The sequence below is a fragment of the Lithobates pipiens genome, unplaced genomic scaffold (genome assembly GCF_037356315.1).
Source record: "Lithobates pipiens isolate NorthernLeopardFrog02 unplaced genomic scaffold, aLitPip1_a1.2 Scaffold_16, whole genome shotgun sequence".
Classification (NCBI taxonomy): Eukaryota; Metazoa; Chordata; class Amphibia; order Anura; family Ranidae; genus Lithobates; species Lithobates pipiens.
In genome coordinates, this window is record NW_027507748.1 from 309,529,359 (window position 1) to 309,554,996 (window position 25,638).

General features: G+C 42.7%; 1 protein-coding gene across 2 annotated transcripts in view; it reads left to right on the forward strand.

Annotated features, from left to right (window-relative positions):
* The window catches only part of LOC143982686 (synaptonemal complex protein 1-like), a 103,723-nt gene that overhangs the window by 72,481 nt on the left and 5,604 nt on the right, over positions 1-25,638 (forward strand). The window contains exons 7-8 of one of the 2 annotated variants that reach the window (XM_077481608.1): positions 1,992-2,135; positions 23,489-23,575. In XM_077481608.1, coding sequence (XP_077337734.1) covers positions 1,992-2,135; positions 23,489-23,575 — 231 coding nt within the window. The remainder of the gene's footprint in view (positions 1-1,991; positions 2,136-23,488; positions 23,576-25,638) is intronic. The other variant, XM_077481609.1, reaches the window with a different exon arrangement.

Sequence of the window (25,638 nt, forward strand, 5' to 3'; positions counted from 1 at the left end):
GTTTGTGAGTTTGTAAAAATATGCCATCCCTATATCAATCAGTCTGCCAGCTCTAGGAGTGAAGTATACTGTTGTGCTTATCATTCTTTGCATAGTGGACTCATTGGACCTGGATGGCTTTGATTCCATTTTTTGAGGCTATGTTAAGTTTGTTATTAAGGAGGTATTTTACTATTTTTTCTTAAACTTTTTTTTTTACTTTCTGCTGTGTTATTTTCTTGTCAGATTTGAGCTGAATTAACTCTTCGATTGTTGCTTTTAGGTTTTCCCATGCATAATTTACGCTCCAGGGAAATGTTTATTGAATATTTTTTTACCACCTGTAATTTATTTATTTTTTTGGGGAGAGGGGGTTTTGGACATAGTAAGCACTTGGCACTTAGATGTGCAAATGACACTTAAATGTACAATTCTATGGCTGAGAACAACTGGCAGTGAGAAATCTTTCTATATTGTGATTACCCCAGCATTTTCCCTTTCAGCTAAAGCCCCTCCCCCCAGCACAGATAACAGTGAGCACTGGTGAATACCTTTACAGAAATGTACTTTTTTTGTAGAGAACATTATTGAATTTGGGCATTCATATTTTAATATTTCAGCATATTTGCTTAGTTGTCAATCATTACTGCTTTGCAGAGATACTTTGCATTGCTTGGTTGTTAAACCCACATTTATCCCAAAATATATTTTGTAGATAACATGCTTACAAATATAAGACCACAGAATGCTATCTCAGCTATAAAAAATATATGAACTGCACATTGTCACTAATGATGTATGTAGCACTGACCTCCAAAAGAGCTGCTGGTTTTATTGGGCTTACCGTTACCTTCTTTACTTCGTCTCTGTCTAGGGTTTCCCATGCTAAATGGCCCAAAGAAATGTAGAAACTGACACTGGATCTTCTTTTGGGTTATTTATTTGAAATACAAACAAGATCTCTCAGTTTAGGGTAGAGGGTTAGGAGGAAGTTCAGGTACTTTTGGACTGCATAAATAGAAAATCTCTTATAGAAGAAAGACAGAGAATAACCGTTTTACAGCTGGATTCTCACAACCTCCGGATAGACCTCCTCTCACTAGGCCTAGCAGCCAGCAGGGTGCTAAGTAAAGTCAAGTCTCTGCCACAGACAGTCTCTGCCACAGACTTGAATGTGAAATACTTGAGAAAAGTCTCTTCCACAGACTTGAATTTGAAATACTTGAGTAAAGTCTCTGCCACAAACTTGAGCGTAACTGAGGGACATAGACAAACTTATAAAGCCATCATACGGTACCAGTATCTCTCAGCCGGTCCGGCGATACCATATGAGTGTATATCCATGAAATGTCCTTGCTCCTTCAGAGAAGCCAGCCTTGTGCAATGCATCCTCCCGAAGAGTCCTCCCCTGGATGCTTCTCCAGTTGCTGGGCCTCTCCTTAGATGAGAAGGCACCAGACCACCCTTGAATCCTCAGGCCTTGATATCAGGCCTGTCCCTGCAGTTGCTTTGCCTCGGGGCTATCCAGCTCTGAGACTTGGAATTGCATGGATCCGCACCCCAGGCCAGGAGGGCCATGGGGGTCGGTCAGGAGGACCAGGACCAAACAGCTTCTGGACCGGAAGCACGTGATGTCAGTACCTTAAATACCACCTCCGAGAGTGCACAGCAGGAGAACACTCTCACTGGACTGGTTCCGAGAAAACGTGGAACTCAATACACCCAGCTAAACTGCGCTCTACCACTTGCTAGCGGTGACAGTGACACCTGCCGCCAAGGAGAACTTAGTGCAAAATTTGTCCTAAAACCCAACTGTGGTTTCAGGAATATTAATTTTCAAAAACATATAGCGCATGCTCGTCAAGAATCGGTGCTACATGTACATTTAATATCTGGACTTTCGCTATATTCCTTAATTTGCACAATACATTACTTAAAGAGGTACAACATACCTTGTTTGTGACCATTATATCATACGTATACATATTTAATTGAATATATTGGCTTTTCAGACATATTCTGTGAAGACCCCACCAAAGTTTGCCAATTTACCTGACCGTTTTAGTGCATGTCTTCAAGATCCAGCAAAGAAGAAAAGAAAAGTTTCCGTTAATTTTGAATTCCATTCTGATAGCTCTGACAATTCAGATATTCTGGTAAAATATTTAATTCAAATTAAAGTATATATCTTATAACTTTTATTTGTTCTTATAAATTATTGGTACATTTTATAAAAATATCCCCAGAAAATAGAGAGGCTTTCTTTATTAAAGCAGTAGTAAAGGTTTAACAGAAAAAAAGCTCTCCCTAAAGGCATAATGTGCTAATGTGGTAAAGGCTAATATGAGCTAATATATGAAAAACTTACCTTGAAACAAAGCCCTCCAGCAGTGTGCAGTCACCACTGGAGAGGCTTCCATCTTCACCCAGTCTTCCTTCCAGGTAAATTATTATAAGCTAGGTAAAAAAATGAAGCGTTTACTACCACTTTAACTGAGTTTTAATCAAAATATTAGGCTATTTAAAATCATTTTCTTTCTCTTTATTTTTTAGAGGAGCTTTATTTGCCTTCTAAGGATTGTGAAAAGTCATTTTTTGGAACACACATTTGTTCACATATCCATAATACAAATTTACTGTATATAAAAACTATAGTACACTTATGTAAATGCTGATGGAAAAGATCATTTGGCCTGACCAAGAGAAGTCCTCTCTTGTTTCCAAGCAATTCAGCCCAAGTAAACATAGCTATTCTTTTTGCCAACAAGTGACATCCCCTCCCCTCCTTTGTCCCTTGACCCCTACTGGAGCCCAGCACCACTGGAAAGTTGTTTAGGATGGACAATGGTGGGAGATAAGTAAACAACAATTCACAGATCTCCTCTGCAATGTTACTGCCTTTATACTATCACATAGAAATGCTTGTCAGATCTTTTTTTTATAGTAGTAAATTTGGGTCCCCCACCAGCATATACACTGTAAGGATCAAATTCAAATGGGGAGCTTTTAAGGACTCTTGCCAAGGTGCATTTTAAGGCTTCCAGACCACTTTTATTCATTAAGGAAGGCAGATAATAGCTGGTCTTTACATGCACAGGATATTCCAGCACAACAGAGATATTTTAGAGCCTTCTGGCTATTTGTTGCGCAGCTATTTGTTGCTCCAGTTCCAGCCTCTCTGCTGTACTGGCTATTTCAGTCACCAGACAGAGCCTTAGTCTGCTTACACTCACACTGACATGTATTTAATTTAGTCTCCCAGGTCAATTCAAATGATCTTCCTCTGACATTCTTTCACCCAGGGCAAAGACTTAGTTTGGTGTCCCACCCCAACCTGAGCGAGAAGTTCTCTATCTGGGGGGAAATATTTCTTATTGTTAGGCCGGCACCATGTATGGGAGCAAGGGAATGGGGGCTGACATTTGGCCTACACAGTCACAGTGAGGTTTGAATGAGGTGATTTCAAGCCTCACTTCCATAGCTTGTTAGGAGCAGCACTACCAGGAAAGAAAAACGGAGCAAAGAAGCAGGTCTTTTTAATAAGGTCTACTTTTTTGAGCTCTTCTTGCTTCCTGGTAGTGCCAATCACAGTCAGCCATGGAGGTGAGGCTCGAAATCACCTCATTCTACAGTCATAGCTGGCTTATTAAAGGCCTGCCCCGCTGGGGTGTTGTTTTGTTGTGGCCCCACCCCTTCTAATTTGCCATGGAGGTGAGGATTGAATGAAGCCTTACCTCCGGTCAGTACCATCTTACATCATGGGTCCCTGGGCAAAGTAATGCACTGGGGCCCCTACCAGAGTGACAGAGACCTGCTATGCAGAAGAAAGTACAACCTGGGAATTGTTCCAAATTATATTCACCCTCTGTACACACTCTCTTCTCCTCAAACAATACTGCCCCCCTGTATACATTGACCCTCTTTTCCCCTGTATTCATTTTTTTTTTTTATGTATTTATTTTTTGTCTGCAGCTTCAACTGCACTGGAGATGAATGAATAGGAAGCACTCTTCCTGTTCATTTACAAACTGAAGCATAGTAAGCACAGTATGCATCAGTTATGAATGAACACAGTGAGTGATCAGTACCAATCACTCACTGTGCTCATTAAGGAAAGGAAGGGGCTGGTAAGTTTGATATATTTACTGCTCCACACCCCCTCCCCTGCTCAGGCAGGGCTGCTGTTAGAAATCACAGTGCCCCATACAGCCTATCTGTATGAAGCCTTTAATAAATATTTAATTTTTTTTAATTAAGAATACACTAAAATCTTTATTAGCGGGCAGCAGGGGGAATCGAATCCTGGACAGGGCAGGTGATCGGTGAGGTAGAGGTGGGGGCAATTACAGGAACCAAACCCCTGTGTGTCTCTCCCTGCAGCAGCTGAAAGTTGCCCATATCCAATTCCGCTGCTGCCTGGGCCCCATATTTGAGGACTGGTGCTACCCCTTTATAAGCAGCTCTGCCCTAGCTCTCCACTCATATATCTACTGTGCACCGCAGCATCCGAAAGGAGCAGAGAGAAGCTGTCAGCATATGCCCCTGATATCTCACTTTTGGGACATAAATTTCCCAATTCATTTCTCTGCAGCCTCAGCTGCAATGGAAATGAATAAATATGAAGCTCTCTGAAGTTTCCTGTTCATTTACAAATGGAGACATAGTAAACAGTTTGCTATGCTTCAGTTATAAATTAACTCAGTGAGTGATCGGTACCATTTTCCACCTATAGATCCCCTGTGCCCCGTAGCAGCCGGTGGGAGCAGAGGGAAGCTGGCAGCTCTGTGGGGGGGGGGGGGGGGAACACATTGCATGGCAGGAACATGGCAGGCGGTACACAGCAGAAGCTCAGGGGGCAGGCGGAATGGCATGTGGATAGAGGGGATAGAGGGGAATCTGCCTTTAGGCAGTCTCGACGGTCTCAATCGTCAGGTTCAGGAGAAAGTTCCCAGGGGCAGCACAAGGATCTTGGGGGCAGAAAACCCATCAAGCAGAATGCTAAGGCCTTCTCATGAAGGAGCACCCCCATTTGTTTGAGTGAGGGGAAAGGTCCTGCGATTCTCAAAGTCTGGCAGGAACAATGTTAAGAGCAGAGTGATTTCTGCGATTTTCTTCTCTAGGTTACATCTAGAGTTTCAAGAGCCCGGATGACTCAGTTGGCTTTCGATCCGAGGGTTCGGGTCCAGTTTGGGTGCTGCCTGTGGGGTCCTTGGGGCTGCTGATGCGGCAGTCTTATGCAAGAGTGTCCATCTCCTCAAAGAATGCTCCTAAGGTTCCAGAGAGAAAAAGAGAAAGAAGAGAAGTGTCTCTTTCTGGTCTCTGGATCAGCTGTTATCCCAGTCAGTGATATCAGTGTTTCCCTTAGTGGAACTGTTTTTTTTTTTTTGGCTCCAACCTTTTAAGGTCCCAGAGCCAAGCAGAGAGGTAAGACCTAGTCTAGATCTCAGAGATCTGAATTGGCACTTAAAGGCTCAAGGCATTGCGGTCCTAGCCTATTAAAAGATCTACTTTGAATAGATCATTAAGTCTCAGGTCTAAAACCAAAGTCTGATCTCAGCTGTAGATAGCTGAAATCTCTAGGTTTGGATTCTTAGCCTAGGAAGATTCTCCTTAAGACCATCAAGGAGGTTACTTGGGGGCTGGTTATAAAGACCATACAGAAGAAGGTATTCTTGCCCCTGAAGTGAATCAGTTCCATTGTAGGACTAATTCAACTTATCAGGAAGGAAAATTCCTTCATTTTGGCTGCAGGATATTTTTTAGGGGAAATGGTGGCCTCCTTCAAGGCCATCCCTTACGTGCAGTTTTATTCAAAGACTGCTTCAAGACACCATCCTGTTGGTCTGGAATAAAGAGGATTCAGACCTTGTGTGTTTCCAATATGCTTGGCTCCCGACATAGGTCAGAGCCTAAATTAGTGGTTGTTATCCAGCAGGAGTGAAAATCTTTATCCTGCAAGAGGTCAACAACAGATGCCAGCCTTCTAGGCTGGGGAGCAGCCCTGGAAGAATATTCTGTCCAGGGGAGATGGTCCAGGTTAGAGTACCTTGCCTATCAACTTTGTTGGAAGTTTCAGGCAGTATATCTGGCCATAGAATCTTGGCGGTCAGATTACAGGATTGTCCTGACAGGATTCAGTCTGACAGAGCCACGGTGGTGGCTTACAGCAATAAAAAAAAAAATAAAAGTGAATAATGTTCTAGCTTTGGCAGAACACAACACTCCTTGCCTATCGGCAATTTTAATATTTCAGGCGTACTTCTCGAGACGCCAACAATTATTTCCGGGAAAATGATCTCTTCACCCCGACATCTTCCTAGCAATATGTCAGATGGGGTACTCCGCACATGGACCTATTCGCGTCTACATTCATTAGTTAGGTCGAAAACTTTGTCAAACAAGGGGTCCGCTAGCTGGCGGAACAGACGCATTAGTCTTCCCAGGGGATCAGTTCTCACTGATCTATGCATTTCCTCCAGCTCTGCTACTTCTGCGCCTTCTCCGCAGGATTAAGCAGGATCAGAAGGCGGTGATTCTGGTGGCCCCAGCGGGTCCCAGAAGATCTGAATTTATCGAGATCATAAGGAGGGCAGTTTAAGTCCTTTGGACTCTGCCATTATAGCCAGACCTTCTTGCACAGGGTCCGATATTTCATCCTACTCTACGGACAAGGAGTTTAACAGGTTTGCCTGTTGAATCCCACTCTATAAAAGATCGTGGGTGATCTCCTTCAGTAGTGTCTACTTTGACTAATGCCAGGAAGCCAGCTTCCAGAATCACTTACTATAGAATCTTGAAGGCATAGGTTTCTTGGTATGGATCCAGGGGTTGGCACCCCTGGAGGTATGTCAATAGGCAGAATTCCTGCATATGGGATCTGAATTGAAGCCGGCCTTAACTTTTATCAAGAGCCAAATCCAGGCCGTGTCGATGTCTTTTCCTACGGCCTCTTGCTTCCCTCTCTTGGTGCGTAGCTTATTCAGGGGGTAACACAGTTTATTCCCCCTATCAAGGCACTTCTAAATCCTTAGGATTTAAAATTGGTCTTGTCGGCTTTGTTAAATCAGCCGTTTGAACCTTATGAGAAATTCTCTTGGCTCTTTGACAAGAAAGATAATATTTTTTTGCTTGCCATTTCTTCTGCTAGAAGAGTATTGGAACGAAAGGCTCTGTCTTGTAAGAGCCATATTTCATCATGTATAGGGACGAGGTGATTTGATGTCCTCATCCTGAACTCTTACCAAAAGTGGTAACAGGTTTTCATTTAAACCAAGATATTATTCTTTCTTCTTTCTCCCCAGAAGCCTTATTCTGAGGAAGAAAAAGCACTACAGTCTCTTGATGTAGTAAGAGCGATCAGAATCTATTTAAGGGTGACCGCTCAGGTTCGCAAAACACAGGTTTTGTTTGTACTGCCAGAGGGTCCAAGATATGGACAGGCAGCGTCAAGACCCACTATTTTCCAAATGGGTTGGTCAAGTGATTTATCAAACTTCAGCTTAAAGAAAAAATTCTTCCTTCTCATATTAAGAGCACATTCATCCAAGACGATTAGTGCCTCTTGGGTAATGCATCATCAGGCCTCTATGACTCTGATCTGTAAGACCGAAACATTGGTCTTTGGTTCAGACGTTTATCCGATTTTTTTTTTCAAATCGATATTAAAGGTCATGAGGAGATTGTCTTTGGGCACAGCATACACTGCAGGCTGCCGTATGAGTCTTCTGGCCTCCTGTTTCCTTGATTCTGTCTCCCCCCTTCAGTTGCCATTGCTATGGGACATCCCACATAGTTATTACTATGGCTCTGTGTCCCCTGATGTAAGAAAATAAAACAGGATTTTTAAAACAGCTTACCTGTAAAATCCTTTTCTTTGATGTACATCAGGGGACACAGTGGTCCCTCCCTTCTTCTTATACACTTTGATTGCTTGGCTACAAAACTGGGACTCCCAGTAATGGGAGGGGTTATATGGGGAAGTTCATGCCTTAAGGGGCGTGCCAGTGTCCAGCACCTGATATGCCGATATAACCCACATAGTTATTACTATGGCTCTGTGTCCCCTGATGTACATCAAAGAAAAGGATTTTACAGGTAAGCTGTTTTAAAAATCCTATTTTTGTCAAAATGGAACAAATCTTCATTATCCCTGGATTGTCAAATTCAGGTGAGCCAGTTAGTCAGGGATTCCCTTCTCTGGTGGCTGAAGTCTCTGGCCCTTAGGTCCGGGAGATCGTTCCTTCTTCTCAATTAGATGGGATCTCAACGGACGCCAGCCTGACCGGCTAGGGGGGTGTGGTGGGAGTACAGTTGGCTCAGGGACTTTGGTCGTGGGAAGAATCCCAACTGCCTATCAATGTTCTCAAGCTTTGGGCGATCAGACTTTGCCTCTCCACATGGACAATGAGGCTACAAGGGCGTCCGATCAGGATCCAGTCAGACAACGCCACGGAGGTGGCATACGTCAACCATCAAGGAAGAACAAGGAGCTCAGCTGCAGCCCGGGAGGTTGCTCATATCTTCCAGTGGGCAGAGCGACATGTGACGGCCCTGACGGCCATATATATCCTGGGTGTGGAAAACTGGCAGACGGACTACCTAAGTCGTCAGATGCTGGACCCATGGGAATGGTCGTTGCATCCGGAGGTATTCAGGCTTCTTTGCCTAAGGTGGGGCACACCAGATGTGGACCTCTTGGCCTCTCGTCTCAATCGGAAGGTGCAGAGGTTTGTGCCCAGGACAAGAGACCCCTTGGCGGTTACATCAGACGTGTTGGTGGCTCCATGGTGGCATTATCGGCTGATTTATACCTTCCCCCCACTCAAGCTTCTACCACTTCTGCTGCGCAGAGTGGAGGCCGAGGGGATTCCAGTAATTCTGATTGCCCCAGATTGGCCTCATCGTCTTTGGTATGCCGACCTAGTACGACTGGTGGCAGATTTTCCTTGGCAGCTACCACTGCAAGAGGGCCTTCTAGCGCAAGGTCCGATACTTCATCCTGCTCATTGGTGAGTACCTTTGTGCAAGGGGTTCGACCCCCACTACCTCCGTGGGATCTGAATCTGGTGCTATCGGTGCTTCAGAAACTGCCGTTTGAGAACATTAGGGAGATTCCCTTGTTAACACCCTCTCAGAAAGTAGTTTTTCTAGTGGCTATTACATCTGTCAGGAGGGTTTCTGGGTTGGCGGCCTTGTCATGCAAGTCTCCCTTCCTGGTCATCCATAAGGATAAGGCGATGCTACATCCACAGCCCTCTTTCCTTCCAAAGGTGGTTTCGGCATTCCAGATAAATGAGGACATTGTGTTACCTTCCTTATGCCCTAAGCCAACACACCCAAAAGAGATTGCCTTATATTCCCTGGTCCGGGCTTTACGGGTGTATGTGTCTGCTATGGCTCCCTTCCGGAAGTCAGGCTCTCTGTTTGTCTCGGTGGCTGGTCTGAAAAAAGGTCTGGCGGTCTCGTCCACCATTTCTCGGTGGATCAGACAGATCGTGGTTCAGGCCTATGCCTTAAAGGGGCAGGTGCCCCCTTTTCCTGTTATGGCTCATTCCACCAGAGCAATTGGACCTCTTGGGCTTTCCGACATCAAGCGTCTGTCTCCCAGGTGTGTAAGGCGGCGACTTGGTCGTCCGTTCACACTCTCACTAAATTCTACAAAGTTGACGTAAGCGCATCTTCAAATGCTTGCTTTGGCCATAAGGTTTTGCAGGCGGCTGTGTATGTTTGCAATTACACTTTCTTTAAGTTACTAGTTTGTTGTAAACGCATCTTTTGATGCACAAGTTGGCTGCTGGTTTTGATGGCGGCCGTTTAAGATGGCGACTCCTCTGTTGATGTGTTCCCTTTTTTGTGGGTGAAGTTATGTTTTGCTGTTTCCACCCCACATTTTTTGGCACTGCTTGAGGACATCCCTAAGGTCAAGAATTAAAGGAGCTGTGTCCGTCAAAGGATTTTACTGTGTGTACAAAAATCCAATTTTTTCACTGGGCTTCCTGTCCTGAGATAGCAGGTTATCAGGCTTTTCACAAAACTCACCACATTTTTACAATGACAAATAGTGTTCCCATCATAATACATATGTACAGGCATTAAGACACACACACATACTTACATACATACATACATACATACATACATAAATGCTCACTACATGACATATACAGTTGCAAAGAAAGTATGTGAACCCTTTTGGAATAATATGGATTTCTGCATAAAATGTCATAATGTCATAAAATGTGATCTGATCTTCATCTAAGTCACAACAATAGACAATCACAGTCTGCTTAACCACTTGCTTACTGGGCACTTAAACACCCTTCCTGCCCAGACCAATTTTCAGCTTTCGGTGCTCTCACACTTTGCATGACAATTACCCAAATGAATTTTTTGTCCTTTTTTTCCCACAAATAGAGCTTTCTTTTGGTGGTATTTGATCACCTCTGGGGTTTTTATTTTTTGCGCTATAAATGCTATACATTTTGAAAAAAAAAACGCATATTTCTTTGTTTCTGTGACAAAATTATGCAAATTATTAATTTTTCTTCATAAATTTTGGCCACAATTTATACTGCTACATGTCTTTGATAAAAATAACCCAAATTAGTGGATATTATTTGGTCTTTGTGAAAGTTAGAGAGTCTACAAGCTGTGGCGTGAATCATACAAAATTGATCACATCTGATGGTGCCTGGTGGCCTATCTCATTTCTTGCAACCTGAACATGTCAGGAAAGTACCCCCCAAATGACCCCTTTTTGGAAAGTAGACATTCCAAGGTATTTAGTAAGAGGCATGGTGAGCTTTTTGATGTTGTCATTTTTTTCCCACAATTCTTTGCAAAATTAAGATTTTTAATTTTTTTAATTTTTCCCCACAAAATTGTCATTGTAATAGGTTATTTTTCTCACATGGCATTTGTATACCACAAATTACACCCCCAAAAAAATTCTGCTACTCCTCCTGAGTATTATAATACCACATGTGTGGGGCTTTTTCACAGCCTGGCCACATAGAGAGGCCCAACATGCAGGGAGCACCATGACGTGTTCTAGGAGCATAAATTACACATCTAACATGTTGACTACCTATTACCACTTTTGAAGGCCCTGGAGCACCAGGACAATGACACGTGCCACTGATGACAGATGGCACTGATACCTGGCACTGAGGACACTTATACGTGGCATTGATGACAGATGGCACTAATATGTGGCACTGATGACATATGGCACTTATACGTGGCACTGATGACACGTGGCACTTATACGTGGCACTGATGACACGTGGCACTAATACGTGGCACTGATGAAAGATGGCACTAATACGTGGCACAGATGATGCGTGGCACTGATGACAGATGGCACTGATAAGTGGCATTGGTGACACTGACAACAGATGGCATGTGACACTGACAGGTGGCACTGAGGACACATGGCACTGATACGTGGCATGGATGACAGATGGCACTAATACGTGGCACTGATGACAGATGGCACTATGTGGCACTGATGACACGTGGCACTGATGACATATGGCACTTATACATGGCACTGACGACAGGTGGCACTGGGGACAAATGGCACTGACAACAGGTGGCACTGGGGACAGATAGCACTAACAGGTGGCACTGGGGGCAGGCACCACTGGGGAGGATGGTACTTTTTTTTTCTTACGGCCGCTGCAGCCGTTCATCTCTCCCTTCTCACATGCTGTCTGTGTGAGGAGGGAGAGCGGCGCTGAGAGATGATCTCATATGTTTACATATGAGATCATCTCTCATTGGATAGGCCGATCCCGCTGTAAATGGCCGCTGTGATTGGCCATTTAAAGCGATCTGTGACTGGCTGTGTCCGAGGGACACGGCCAGCACAGAACTTCCCCGATGCACGCTTTTGGGAGCGCACATTGCGGAAGTAAACAGGAGGTCGTCCAGGGACGGCCTCCCGGCAGTTAGCGTCCGCTCTGTAGCCGTCTTTCGGCTATAGGGCGGGAGCGAAGCGGTTAAACTAATAACACACAAAGAATTAAATGTTACCATGTTTTTTATTGAACACACCATGTAAACATTCACAGTGCAGGTGGGAAAAGTATGTGAACCCTTGGATTTAATAACTGGTTGAACCTCCTTTGGCAGCAATAACTTCAAACAAACGTTTCCTGTAGTTGCAGATCAGACGTGCACAACGGTCAGGAGTAATTTTTGACCATTCCTCTTTACAGAACTGTTTCAGTTCAGCAATATTCTTGGGATGTCTGGTGTGAATCGCTTTCTTGAGGTCATGCCACAGCATCTCTGACTAGGCCACTCCAGAAGGCGTATTTTCTTCTGTTTAAGCCATTCTGTTGTTGATTTACTTCTGTGCTTTGGGTCGTTGTTCTGTTGCAACACCCATCTTCTGTTGAGCTTCAGCTGGTGGACAGATGACCTTAAGTTCTCCTGCAAAATATCTTGATAAACTTGGGAATTAATTTTTCCTTCGATGATAGCAATCCATCCATGCAGCAAAGCAGCCCCAAACCATGATGCCCCCACCACCATACTTCACAGTTGGGATGAGGTTTTTATGTTGGTGTGCTGTGCCTATTTTTCTCCACACATAGTGTTGTGTGTTTCTTCTCAACAACTCAACTTTGGTTTCATCTATCCACAGAATATTTTGCCAGTACTGCTGTGAGACATCCAGGTGCTCTTGTGCAAACTGTAAACATGCAGCAATGTTTTTTTTGGACAGCAGTGGCTTTCTCTGTGGTATCCTCCCATGAAATCCATTCTTGTTTAGTGTTTTACGTATGGTAGATTTGCTGACAGGGATGTTAGAATATGCCAGAGACTTTTGTAAGTCTTTAGCTGACACTCTATTCTTCACTGTGCTCTTGCAGTCATCTTTACAGGACGCCCACTCCTAGGGAGAGTAGCAGCAGTGCTGAACTTTCTCCATTTATAGACTATTTGTCTTACCATGGACTGATGAACAGCAAGGCTTTTGGAGATATTTTTATCACCCTTTCCAGCTTTATGCAAGTCAACAATTCTTAATCATAGGTCTTCTGAGTGCTCTTTTGTGTGAGCCATCATTCACATCAGGCAATGTTTCTTGTGAAAAGCAAACCCAGAACTGGTGTGTGTTTTTTATAGGGCAGGGAAGCTGTAACCAACACCTCCAATCTCATCTCATTGATTAGACTCCAGTTAGCTGACACCTCACTCCAGTTAGCTCTTGGAGTTCTCATTAGTCTAGGGGTTCACATACTTTTTCCACCTGCACTGTGAATGTTTACATGGTGTGTTCAATAAAAACATGGTAACATTTAATTCTTTGTGTGTTATCAGTTTAAGCAGACTGTGATTGTCTATTGTTGTGATGAAGATCAGATCACATTTTATGACCAATTTGTGCAGAAATCCATATCATTCCAAAAGAGTTCACATACTTTTTTTGCAACTGTTTTAGGTATCCCCACGCACCCAGAGCAGGGAACAATCTATGGCATACTGCCTATGCCAAGTGCTGAAATTCTGTCCCTGCCCAAACACCTGACACCTGACACCTCAGTTCTGGAACACACACATAACAAGGTGCAGGATAGCTAACTACAACATTGCATACAGAATTAGGCAGTGTGGAAAAGCATACTATCAGAATGATGTAATGCAGAAAAAAGGATACAGTGTGGCATGTATTTTTGTACCATAATAGCATGATTCTGAACCCATTCAGACCTCCATCAGCGTGGACCTGTGACTGATTGCAGTGACAGTTTAGCCAATTGGTGCCCCAGTTCCAGAAATGAGGAATGGTGTTTGCCTTTTTAGTTAAGATGTGCCATATTCAGACCAATTAGAGCCCAGTAAAGGAAGTGATTATTGTGAGTTTCCTTGCCCTAGCTCTTTGTTACAGCAGAGATAGACTGTGCTATCTGTCACTGCAGGTCCATGCTGATGGAAGGCCTGAATGGGACACAAATTAAAGTATAAGCCAAAGCAAAACTTTTTTTTTTTTAGTTTTGGACAGAGTGGAGAGGGATTAGAACACCTGTCTGTTTTTATTGCTTTCTGTGCCCCTGTTAAAGAGATTCACCCTCTCTATTTGTCCTGTTTACCATTATAATTGAAAGTAAAAGAAAATCCCCAAATTTTGGGTTGGCCCCAGAAAAGTAATAGCGGGGAAATCTTCCCATGGGGACACTAGTTCTCGTGACCTGGGTGTCCCCAAGGAATTCCCTTAATCTCACTTCCTGTTCGGCTATGGCACAGGAAGTGAAGAAAAACCTCTGCAATGGGCACACGGTGAAAGAAAAATCTGACGGGGTTATAATCCTTCCTTGCTGCCACTGTCTTCGAGTGGCACATGTCCTGCCTGCCATACCCTACAGTGCATCCGGAAAGTATTCACAGTGCTTCACTTTTTGTACATTTTGGTATGGTACAACCTTATTCCAAAATGGATTACATTCATTATTTTCCTCAAAATTCTACAAACAATACCCCATAATGACAATGTGGAAGAAGTTTGGATAAAATCTTTGCACATTTATTACAAATTTAAAAAATCCCATACATAAGTATTCACAGCCTTTGCTCAATACTTTGTCCAAGCACCTTTGTCTCCAATTAACACCTCAAGGCTTTTTTTGAGTATGATGCTACAAGCTTGGCACACCTATTTTTGGGCAGATTCTTGTTTGCAGGACCTCTCAGGTTTCATCAGGTTGGATGGGGAGCATCGGTGCACAGCCATTTTCAGATCTCTCCTGAGATGTTCAATCTGGTTAAAGTTTGGGCTCCGGCTGGGCAACTCAAAGAAATTAAATTGTCCCATAGCCAGTCCTTTGTTATCTTGGCTGTGTGCTTAGGGTCATTGTCCTGTTGGAATATGAGGGGAAAGAAGGAAAATAGATGTGGCGCTATACCTTATAAAACTCACTAAAAAATATAAAATGTAATATAATATAAATAAAATTGTACAAATTTTCCAGCCTGCTGGCTAGTATTTTTTTTAAAAACAGCGAGAAACCTTAATGGACTGTATAGTAAAATCAATAATAAAATCAATAAACAATAAAGTGCTGGAGGTTAGTCCTTATTAAATAGTGAATGCAAAGTGAATATAAATTTTCCAGCCTGCTGGTTAGTAAATGCAATAAAACTGTACGGTCCACTCAAATTAGGTAAAGGTGAATAAATAAATATTTAGATAAATAATTAGTAAAACTATCATGAATCAATCAATACTTAATAGTGAAAGCTATTAGAGTTGCTTGTGACTGTGATTGTAGCACAACCAAATGAATGGACACAAGGGGAACAATCAATCCTATATAAACGTGAATACTGGTGGGGTGGTGGGTGTAAACACACTGTGTCAAATCTCAAAACATGCCATAAATACCACAATAAAAAAATTGAAAAATAGAAAATTAAATACAGTGAGGAAATGAAAAATAATAATAATAAAAAAGATTAAAAATATTTTAGTCCAGAAAGTAAAAAGTAAAAAGTAAAAAAAAATCTTGCGGTGACAAGTCTAATATAAAAGTCCAATTGAATAAAGTTTAAAATTGATATTTAAACATGAAACGAATATTTGGTGGTGAAAAAAGTAAGTGAGGAAAGTGACTTCAATATTCGTTCGCAGTGAACGTTTGCATTGAACGTTTATGGATTTTGCTCTCACCAGAGATATGACCCCGTCCGGGGTGGATCAGCCTCCACAGTATATTGAAGTCACTTTCCTCACTTACTTTTTTCACCACCAAATATTCGTTTCATGTTTAAATATCAATTTTAAACTTTATTCAATTGGACTTTTATATTAGACTTGTCACCGCAAGATTTTTTTTTACTTTTTTTACTTTTTTTACTTTTTACTTTTTACTTTCTGGACTAAAATATTTTTAATCTTTTTTATTATTTTTCATTTCCTCACTGTATTTAATTTTCTATTTTTCAATTTTTTTATTGTGGTATTTATGGCATGTTTTGAGATTTGACACAGTGTGTTTACACCCACCACCCCACCAGTATTCACGTTTATATAGGATTGATTGTTCCCCTTGTGTCCATTCATTTGGTTGTGCTACAATCACAGTCACAAGCAACTCTAATAGCTTTCACTATTAAGTATTGATTGATTCATGATAGTTTTACTAATTATTTATCTAAATATTTATTTATTCACCTTTACCTAATTTGAGTGGACCGTACAGTTTTATTGCATTTACTAACCAGCAGGCTGGAAAATTTATATTCACTTTGCATTCACTATTTAACCACTTCAGCCTCGGACCAATAAATACCTTAAGGACCAGAGGTCTTTTTGCAATTTCGCACTGCGCTGCTTTAACTGGTAATTGCGTGGTCATGCAATATTGCACCCAAACGAAATTTGCGTCCTTTTCTTCCCACAAATAGAGCTTTCTTTTGATGGTATTTGATTGCCTCTGCGATTTTTTTTTTTTGCGATATAAATGGAAAAAGAGCGAAAATTTTGAAAAAAAAAGATATTTTCTTCTTTTTGTTATAAGAAAAATCGAATAAACTAAATTTTAGTCATACATTGAGGGAAAAATTTATTCAGCCACATGTCTTTAGTAAAAAAAATGTCAATAAGCGAATATTTTTTGGTTTGCGCAAAAGTTATAGCGTCTACAAACTAGAGTACATTTTCTGGAATTTACACAGCTTTTAATTTATGACTGCCGATCTCATTTCTTGAGGTGCTAAAATGGCAGGGCAGTACAAATCCCCCCCAAATGACCCCATTTTGGAAAGTAGACACCCCAAGGAAATTGCTGATGGGTATGTTGAGCCCATTGAATATTTATTTTTTTTGTCCTAAGGGATTGAATAATGACAAAAAATAAAAAAATAAATTTTTTTTACAAAAAGTTGTCACTAAATGATATATTGCTCACACATGCCATGGTTATATGTGGAATTGCACCCCAAAATACATTCTGCTGCTTCTCCCGAGTACGGGGATACCACATGTGTGGGACTTTTTGGGAGTCTAGTCGCGCACGGCACCCCGAAAACCAATCACCACCTTCAGGATTTCTAAGGGTGCAAATTTTTGATTTAACTCCTCACTACCTATCACAGTTTCGAAGGCCATAAAATGCCAAAATAGCACAAAACCCCCCCAAATGACCCCATTTTGGAAAGTAGACACCCCAAGCTATTTACTGAGAGGCATGTTGAGTCCATGGAATATTTTATATTTTGCCAAAAGTTGCGGGAATATTACAAACTTTTTTTTTTTTGCACAAAGTTGTCACTAAATGATATATTGCTCACACATGCTATGGGCAGAAGTCAAATTACACCCCAAAATAAATTCTGCTGCTTCTCCCGAGTACGGGGATACCACATGTGGGGGACTTTTTGGGAGCCTAGCCACGTACGGGACCCCGAAAACCAAGCACTGCCTTCCGGATTTGAATATAAAATGCTATAAAAAACAAACTAACCAGAGTCACCCGTAACACTTATACGGTGATCAGTGGTGAAAGGGTTAACTAGGGGCAATCAGGTGGTTCAAATTTTTATTAGGTAGTATATGGGGGTCCCTGGCGCTATATAAAAACCTGACGGGGAACCTAAATAACTAACTGGCTAACCAGCGTCACCAGTGACACTTATACTGTGATCGCTGGTGAAAGGGGGTGAAAGGGTTAACTAGCAGCAATCAGGGGGTTAAAACCATTATTGGGTAGTATATCGGGGTACCTAGCGCTATAAAAACCTGGCGGTGAACCTAAAAAAATAACTAGCTACCTAGCGACACTAGCGACACTGATGCAGCGTTCAGAAAAATTATCGCTTAGTGACACTGGCAAAAGGGGGTGAAAGGGTTAACTAGCGGAAATCAGGGGGTTAAAACCATTATTGGGTAGTATATCGGGGTACCTAGCGCTATAAAAACCTGGCGGTGAACCTAAAAAAATAACTAGCTACCTAGCGACTGTAGCGACACTAATGCAGCGATCAGAAAAACGATCGCTTAGTGACACTGGCAAAAGGGGGTGAAAGGGTTAACTAGCGGCAATCAGGGGGTTAAAAACATTATTGGGTAGTATATCGGGGTACCTAGCGATATAAAAACCTGGCGGTGAACCTAAAAAAATAACTAGCTACCTAGCGACACATGCAGCGATCAGAAAAATGATCGCTTAGTGACACTGGCAAAAGGGGGTGAAAGGGTTAACTAGCGGCAATCAGGGGGTTAAAAACATTATTGGGTAGTATATCGGGGTACCTAGCGCTATAAAAACCTGGCGGTGAACCTAAAAAAATAACTAGCTACCTAGCGACTGTAGCGACACTAATGCAGCGATCAGAAAAACGATCGCTTAGTGACACTGGCAAAAGGGGGTGAAAGGGTTAACTAGCGGCAATCAGGGGGTTAAAAACATTATTGGGTAGTATATCGGGGTACCTAGCGATATAAAAACCTGGCGGTGAACCTAAAAAAATAACTAGCTACCTAGCGACACATGCAGCGATCAGAAAAATGATCGCTTAGTGACACTGGCAAAAGGGGGTGAAAGGGTTAACTCTAGGGGCAATCAGGGGGTTAAATCTTTATTGGGGGGTGATAGGGGGCTACCCTGGACCTAACACTAACTGTCCTGACAGTTTTTACTGTCACAACTGACACTGAATGCATTGATCAGTAAAGAAATGATCAATGCAATCAGTGACACTGTGACTGGGGGGGGAGGGGGGCGGGGGGGGATCGGGGGGGGATCGGGGGGGTTTGTGTGCCTGTGTGTACCTACATGTCAGTGTAGTGTTGGTGCACACTTACTTTTACTGTTCTCCTCGTAGTCCGGTCAAAAAGACCGCCCCGAGGAGAATGACATCACTTCCTCCTTCCTGTGTAAACAATACACAGGGGAGGAAGCTTCTCATTGGCCAGGAGCGATCCAGAGGGGGTGGCCGAAAACCAACGGCCATCCCCTCATCACGGAGCGCTCCTGGACCGAATCGGACCGCCGTAACCAGCGGGAGGGGGTCCGATCGGACCCCCCACCCGCTGGAAGGCAATCACGTAGATGTACGTGATTATGCCTGCCTGTGCCATTGTGCTGACGTACAATGGCAATACGGCGGTCCTCAAGTGGTTAATAAGGACTAACCTCCAGCACTTTATTGTTTATTGATTTTATTATTGATTTTACTATACAGTCCATTAAGGTTTCTCGCTGTTTTTTAAAAAAATACTAGCCAGCAGGCTGGAAAATTTGTACAATTTTATTTATATTATATTACATTTTATATTTTTTAGTGAGTTTTATAAGGTATAGCGCCACATCTATTTTCCTTCTTTCCCCTATTTTACTGTTCCATCCATCTGGATGGAAACATAATAGAGGCTGCTCTTACCTATATTACACTACATACTCTCTGTATAACAGATTCCATAGCGCACCCTATCCCTCTGTTTTAATTACTGTTGGAATATGAACCTTCGTCCAAGTCTGAGGTCCAGAGTGCTCTAGAATAGGTTTTCATCAAGGATGTCTCTGTTCATTGCTGCATTCATCTTTCCCTTGATCCTGACTAGTCTCCCAGTTCCTGCCGCTCTAAAACATCCCCACAGCATGATGCTGTCACCACCATGCTTCACTATAGGGATGGTATTGGCCAGGTGATGAGCGGTGCCTGGTTTCCTTCAAACATGACGCATGCCATTCAGGCCAAAGAGAGTTCAATCTTTGTTTCATAGGACCAAAGAATTTTATTTCTCATGGTCTGAGAGTCCTTCAGGTTCCTTTTGGCAAACTCCAGGTGGGCTGTTATGTACCTTTTACTGAGGAGTGGCTTCTGTCTGGCCACTCTACCATGCAGGCCCGATTGGTGGGGAGCTGCAGAGGTGGTTTTACTTCACAGATAAAGGCTGGAGCTCTGTCAGAGTGACCATCAGGTTCTTGATCACCTCCCTGACTAAGGCCCCCCCCCCCCATTGCTCAGTTTGGCCAGTCAGCCTGCTCTAGGAAGGTGGTTCCAAACTTCGATTTATGAATTATGGAGGCCACTTTCTTTTTTGGGACCTTCAATGCTGCAGACATTTTTCTGTAACCTTTACCAGATCTGTGCCTCAATACAATCCTGTCTCAGACAATTTCTTGAACTTCATGGCTTGGTTTGTGCTCTGGCATCCACTGTTAACTGTGGGGCCTTATATAGGCAGGTGTGTACCTTTCCACATCATGACCAATCAGCAGTATTTACTACAGGTGGACTTCAAGTTGTAGAAACATCTCAGGCTGAGTTCACACTGGTAAGACACAGGACAGTTTTACCACTTTGGATCCGACTTGAAGTTCGACATGCATCTGACTTCAATGAACAGGGATCCGACTTTGATCCCCGACAATACCAGGCACTGTGTCTGGTATGAATCTTTAGCGGGAACTCTGGTATGGATTTTCAGAGGAACCCCCACACTGAAAAAACGGCATTGGAGTCCCTCCAAAATTCCATACCAGATCCTTATCCGAGCACACAGCCCGGCAGGTCAGGAAAGGGGCTGCGCCCCCACCCCAAAGCACCTTGTCCCCATGTTGATGAGGACAAGGGCCCCTTCCTGACAACCCTGGCCATTGATTGTCAGGGTCTACGGGTGGGGGGCTTAACAAGAAGGACCCCAGATTCTGGCCCCCCACCCTATGTGAATGAGTATGGGGTACATTGTACCCCTACCCATTCACGTAAAAAAAAAATGGCAAAAATAAAACACATTACACAGGTTTTTAAAGTAATTTATTAAGGTAGCTCTGTCGTCTCTCTGATCTCTCTTCTAACCTCTCTGGCTCTTCTACCTCCGCCGGTTCTTCTCCTCTCTCTGGGTCTTCTCTGCTCTCCGCTGATGTCTTCTAGCCTTCTCTGGTTCTTCTCGTTCTGTCGGATGTCTTCACCGCTACCTTCTCACTATTTTGCTGAGTCTTCTCTGCTGTTTTCTCTCTCTGTTCGTCTTCTGATGTTGACTCAACGCTCTCTCCCGCTCTAATGCTGGGTGCGCAGCATGCCACTACTTATATTGGGATTGGGTGGGGTCACTGGTTGATGTCATTTGGGGGTGCCGCCTCTTATGATGTCACCGCCCTGGGCATGATGAGGTGATGACATCATAAGGGACGGACTTCCGGGGGCCCGCCCCCTGGCCAATATAATTAGTGGCGCACCCAGCATTAGAGTGGGAGAGAGCGTTGAGTCAACATCGAAAGAAGAACAGAGGGAGAAGACCCAGGAAAAGAGTAAAAAGATAGGGGAGAAGACCCGGACAGAGGGAGAAGAACTGGAGAGGGCTAGATGACATCAATGGAGAAGACCCGGAGAGGGGAGAAGACGTCAGTGGAGGAGGCAGAAGAGAGGGAGAGGAAAGAAGAAATCAGAAGAGACGACGGAGTTGCCTTAATAAATTACTTTAAAACCCTGTGTAATGTTCTTTGTTTTTGAATTTTTTTTGGGGGGGTGGGTAGGGGTACAATCTACCCCATACTCATTCACACAGGATGGGGCAGGATCTGGGGGCCCCCCACTTACCGACCGGCTCATGTACATATAAGTCGGCAGTTTAAAGATGGATATCTCGGTACCGGCAGGTATCCATCTTTAGAGCCGGCGGTCCTGTTTACGATAATGATGGTCTCTGCAGCGGATTCGCCACGAGATCACCGTTATCTGCTGTGGGAGAGGTGACACCACCCTCCGCCGCTTACCGGAGCCATCGTCAGAGGCGATCGGGACCTGTCCGTGACTTGTATGGAGACGAGTGAGGGGAGTGGCCCCCACCCGTCTCCATACTATAGCAGGGCGGAAGTAACGTCAAAAGGTCACTTCCGCCCATACGTGTCAAAGGCACATTTTTCTGTTGTAATTTTTTTATTATTGCATTTATGACCAAATATGAGATCTGAGGTCTTTTTGACCCCAGATCTCATATTTATGAGGACCTATCATGCTTGTTTTCTATTACAAGAAATGTTTACATTCCTTGTAATAGGAATAAAAGTGACCCAATTTTTTTTTTTTAAACATTGAAATTTTTTTTAAAGCGCCCTGTCCCGACGAGCTCACACGCAGAAGCAAATGCATATGTGAGTAGCTCCCGCATATGAAAACGGTGGTCAAACCACACGTGAGGTATCGCCACGATCGTTAAGAGTGTAACTCAAAACATGCAACCGGTAGAATTTTTTAAACGTTGCCTATGGAGATTTTTAAGGGTAAAAGTTTGATGCCATTCCACGAGCGGGCACAGTTTTGAAGCGTGACATGTTGGGTATCAATTTACTCGCCATAACATTATCTTTCACAATATAAAAAATTGGGCTAACTTTACTGTTGTCCTATTTTTTTATTCCAAACAAGTGAAATTTTTTTCCAAAAAAGTGTGCTTGTAAGACCGATGTGCAAATACGGTGTGACAAAAAGTATTGCAATGACCACCATTTTATTTTCTAGGGTGTTAGAAAAGAAATGTATAATGTTTGGGGGTTCTAAGTCATTTTCTAGCAAAAAAAACATGTTTTTTAACTTGTAAACACAGAGTCTGAAAAAGAGGCCTGGTCTTTAAGTGGGGGGGCCTCCAGATTCTGATAAGCCCCCCACCTGCAGACCCGACATTCAACGGCCAGAGTTGTCAGGAAGAGGCCCTTGTCCTCAACAACATGGGGACAAGGTGCTTTACCTGATCTGCCAGGCTTTGTGCTCGGATAAGGGTCTGGTACAGATTTTGGGGGGACCTCACGCCGTTTTTTCGGCGCGGGGATTCTCCTTAAAATCCATACCAGATCAAAGGGCCTGGGGAACCCATGTCGTTTTTTTAAAAAGATTTGGTATGGAGTGTCCTTTCAAGATCATTAGAGTACAAGTTGCCTGCCAAAGTCGAATCAGTCAAGACGGCGATCTGACTTTGATACGACTTCATTGGATATTCAATGGACTGAAGTAGGATCAAACGCGGAACAAAGTAGTGCAGGGAGCATTTTCAAAGTCGGAGCGACTTGTGTCAGACAAGTTAAGATGGCTTCCATAGGGAAACATTGATTTTCACACATCATACAACATAAGCTCCCAATGTCGGAGCATTTGTCGTACAAGTGTGAACCCAGGCTCAAGGATGATTTGTGGAAACAGGATGCACCTGCACACAATATTGAGTGTCATGGCAAAAGCTGTGAATACTTATGTACATGTGATTTGTTTTGTTTTTTATCTTTAATAAATTTGCAAAGATTTCCAACAAACGTATTTCAGTGTCATTATTCTGTATTTTTTGTTGAATTTTGAGGAGGAAGAATGAATTTTATCCATTTTGGAATAAAGCGGTAACATAACAAAATGTGAAACGCTGTGAATATTGCTCCAGAGTTAGAAGAATAACCATAGAACCATAATTTAGCTTTAAAATGAATTGCTGAAAATGTTTTTAATGCAAGTGTCAAAATGGTAAATATATAATTGTTGTAATGAACCCCTTTTGTCTATCATGTTATAGGGATTATATAAAAATGATGGCATTTTCAAAAGTTTACATGTGGCATCACATGACACCCCATGCCCCTATTCAGCAACTCCAAGAAAGGTACACTTGTATTGTTAGTCTTGTTCAGTTGATATTATAACTTAACCACTTCAGCCCCTGAGGATTTGGCTGCTCAATGACCGGAGCACTTTTTACAATTTTGCACTGTACAGCTTTAACTGGTAATTGCGCGGTCATGCAATGCTGTACCCGAAGAAAATCTGCGTCCTTTTTTCCCCACAAATAGAGCTTTCTTTTGATGGTATTTGATTGCCTCTGCGATTGAAAAATTTTTGCAATATAAACGGGAAAAAACAAAATTATATTTTCTACTTTTTATTATAAAAAAATCAATAAACTCAATTTTAGTCATACATTTAGTCCAAAATGTATTCAGCCACATGTATTTGGTAAAAAAAATGTCAATAAGCGTATATTTCTTGGTATGCGCAAAAGTTATAGCGTCTACAAACTAGGGTACATTTTCTGGAATTTACACCCCAAAATACATTCTGCTGCTTCTCCTGAGTATGATGATACCTCATGTGTGAGACTTTTTTGGGGAAAAAACAATTTTTTTTTTATTTTAATGCACTAAAACACACTATATTGCCCAACTGTTTGATGAAATAAAAAAACATGATCTTATGCCAAGCACATGGATACCAAACACGACATGCTTTAAAATTGCGCACAAACGTGCAGCAGCGACAAACTACATACATTTTTAAAAGCCTTTACAGGTTACCATTTTAGATTTACAGAGGAGGTCTACTGCTAAAATTACTGCCCTCGATCTGACCTTTCTCGGTAATACCTCACATGCATGGTGCAATTGCTGTTTATATATGACACCAGACCGACGCTTGCGTTCGCCTTTGCACTTGAGCACAGGGGGACAGGGGTGCTTTTTTTTTAATCATTTTTATTCTTACCTCAGGGAATGTAAATGTCCCCTATGATAGCAATAGGTAGTGACAGGTAATTATTTTTTTTTTAAACTTGGGGTCTGTTAGACCCTAGATCTCTCCTCTGGCCTAAAGCATCTGGCCACACCAAGATCGGTGTGATAAAATGCTTTGCCAATTTCCGAATGGCACTGTTTATATCCAGCGAAACCTAAGTTATGAAATGCTTGTAGCTTCCGGTTTCTTAGGCAATAGATTAGGTCTATGGTCAGCTGGCAGAACCACCAGCTACATTCTCGGGTTCCCTGTTGGGACAGGAGAGCCTGAGAAAAAAAAGGAAGACGGTGGGGGGGGGGACGTTTCCTCCCACTGCTTGTAAAAGCAGTCTAGAGGCTAATTAGCTGCTATGGTTGCTTTTACATGAAAGCCAACTGCTGGCTGAAAAGAATGATACCAAGATGATGCCTAAACCTACAGGCATCATTCTGGTATAACCACTCAAAGTCCGGAAACATACCAGTACGTTGCTGGTCCTTGTTGGGCATACATTGTAATGTCCTTTTTTTCATGCAGCCTATGGGCTGCATGAAAAAAAGAGATTGATCGGTGGTTATGCCTACCATTAGACTACCGACCTTCATTCACCCACTATGATGGGCATACATGCACCATTTTTTTTTTAACTGTGGTGGTGAAATCACCTCCTCCTAATTGAATGGCGTACCTGCTAAGCAAATGATGGTTAACAATTAAACACAGTAACATTACACAATAACAGTTAAGCCTCGTACACACGATCGGATTTTCCGACGGGAAATGTGTAAGAACAGGCTGTTGGTGGAAAATGCAACCGTGTGTATGCTCCATCGGACAATTGTTGTCGGATTGTCCACGAACAAATGTTGGATTGGATAGCAGGTTTTACAATTTTCCGCAGACAAATGTCTGTTGTCAGATTTTCTGAGCTTGTGTTCACTTGTGTTCACTAGTCCGTTGGACAAAAGTCCCAAAGTACAAACATGCATGCTCAGAAGCAAGGATGAGCCAGAAGCAGTCGGTCTTGTAAACTAGTTTTCGTAATGGACAATAAACATTTGTGACGTGGCAAATTATGAAATCTCGAAATACATTCTCTTCTTCTTTAATGGGATAATAATGACGTTGCTTTGCTGGTGATACTGATGGAGTTATTGCAAACTAATTTTCAAAGGCTTT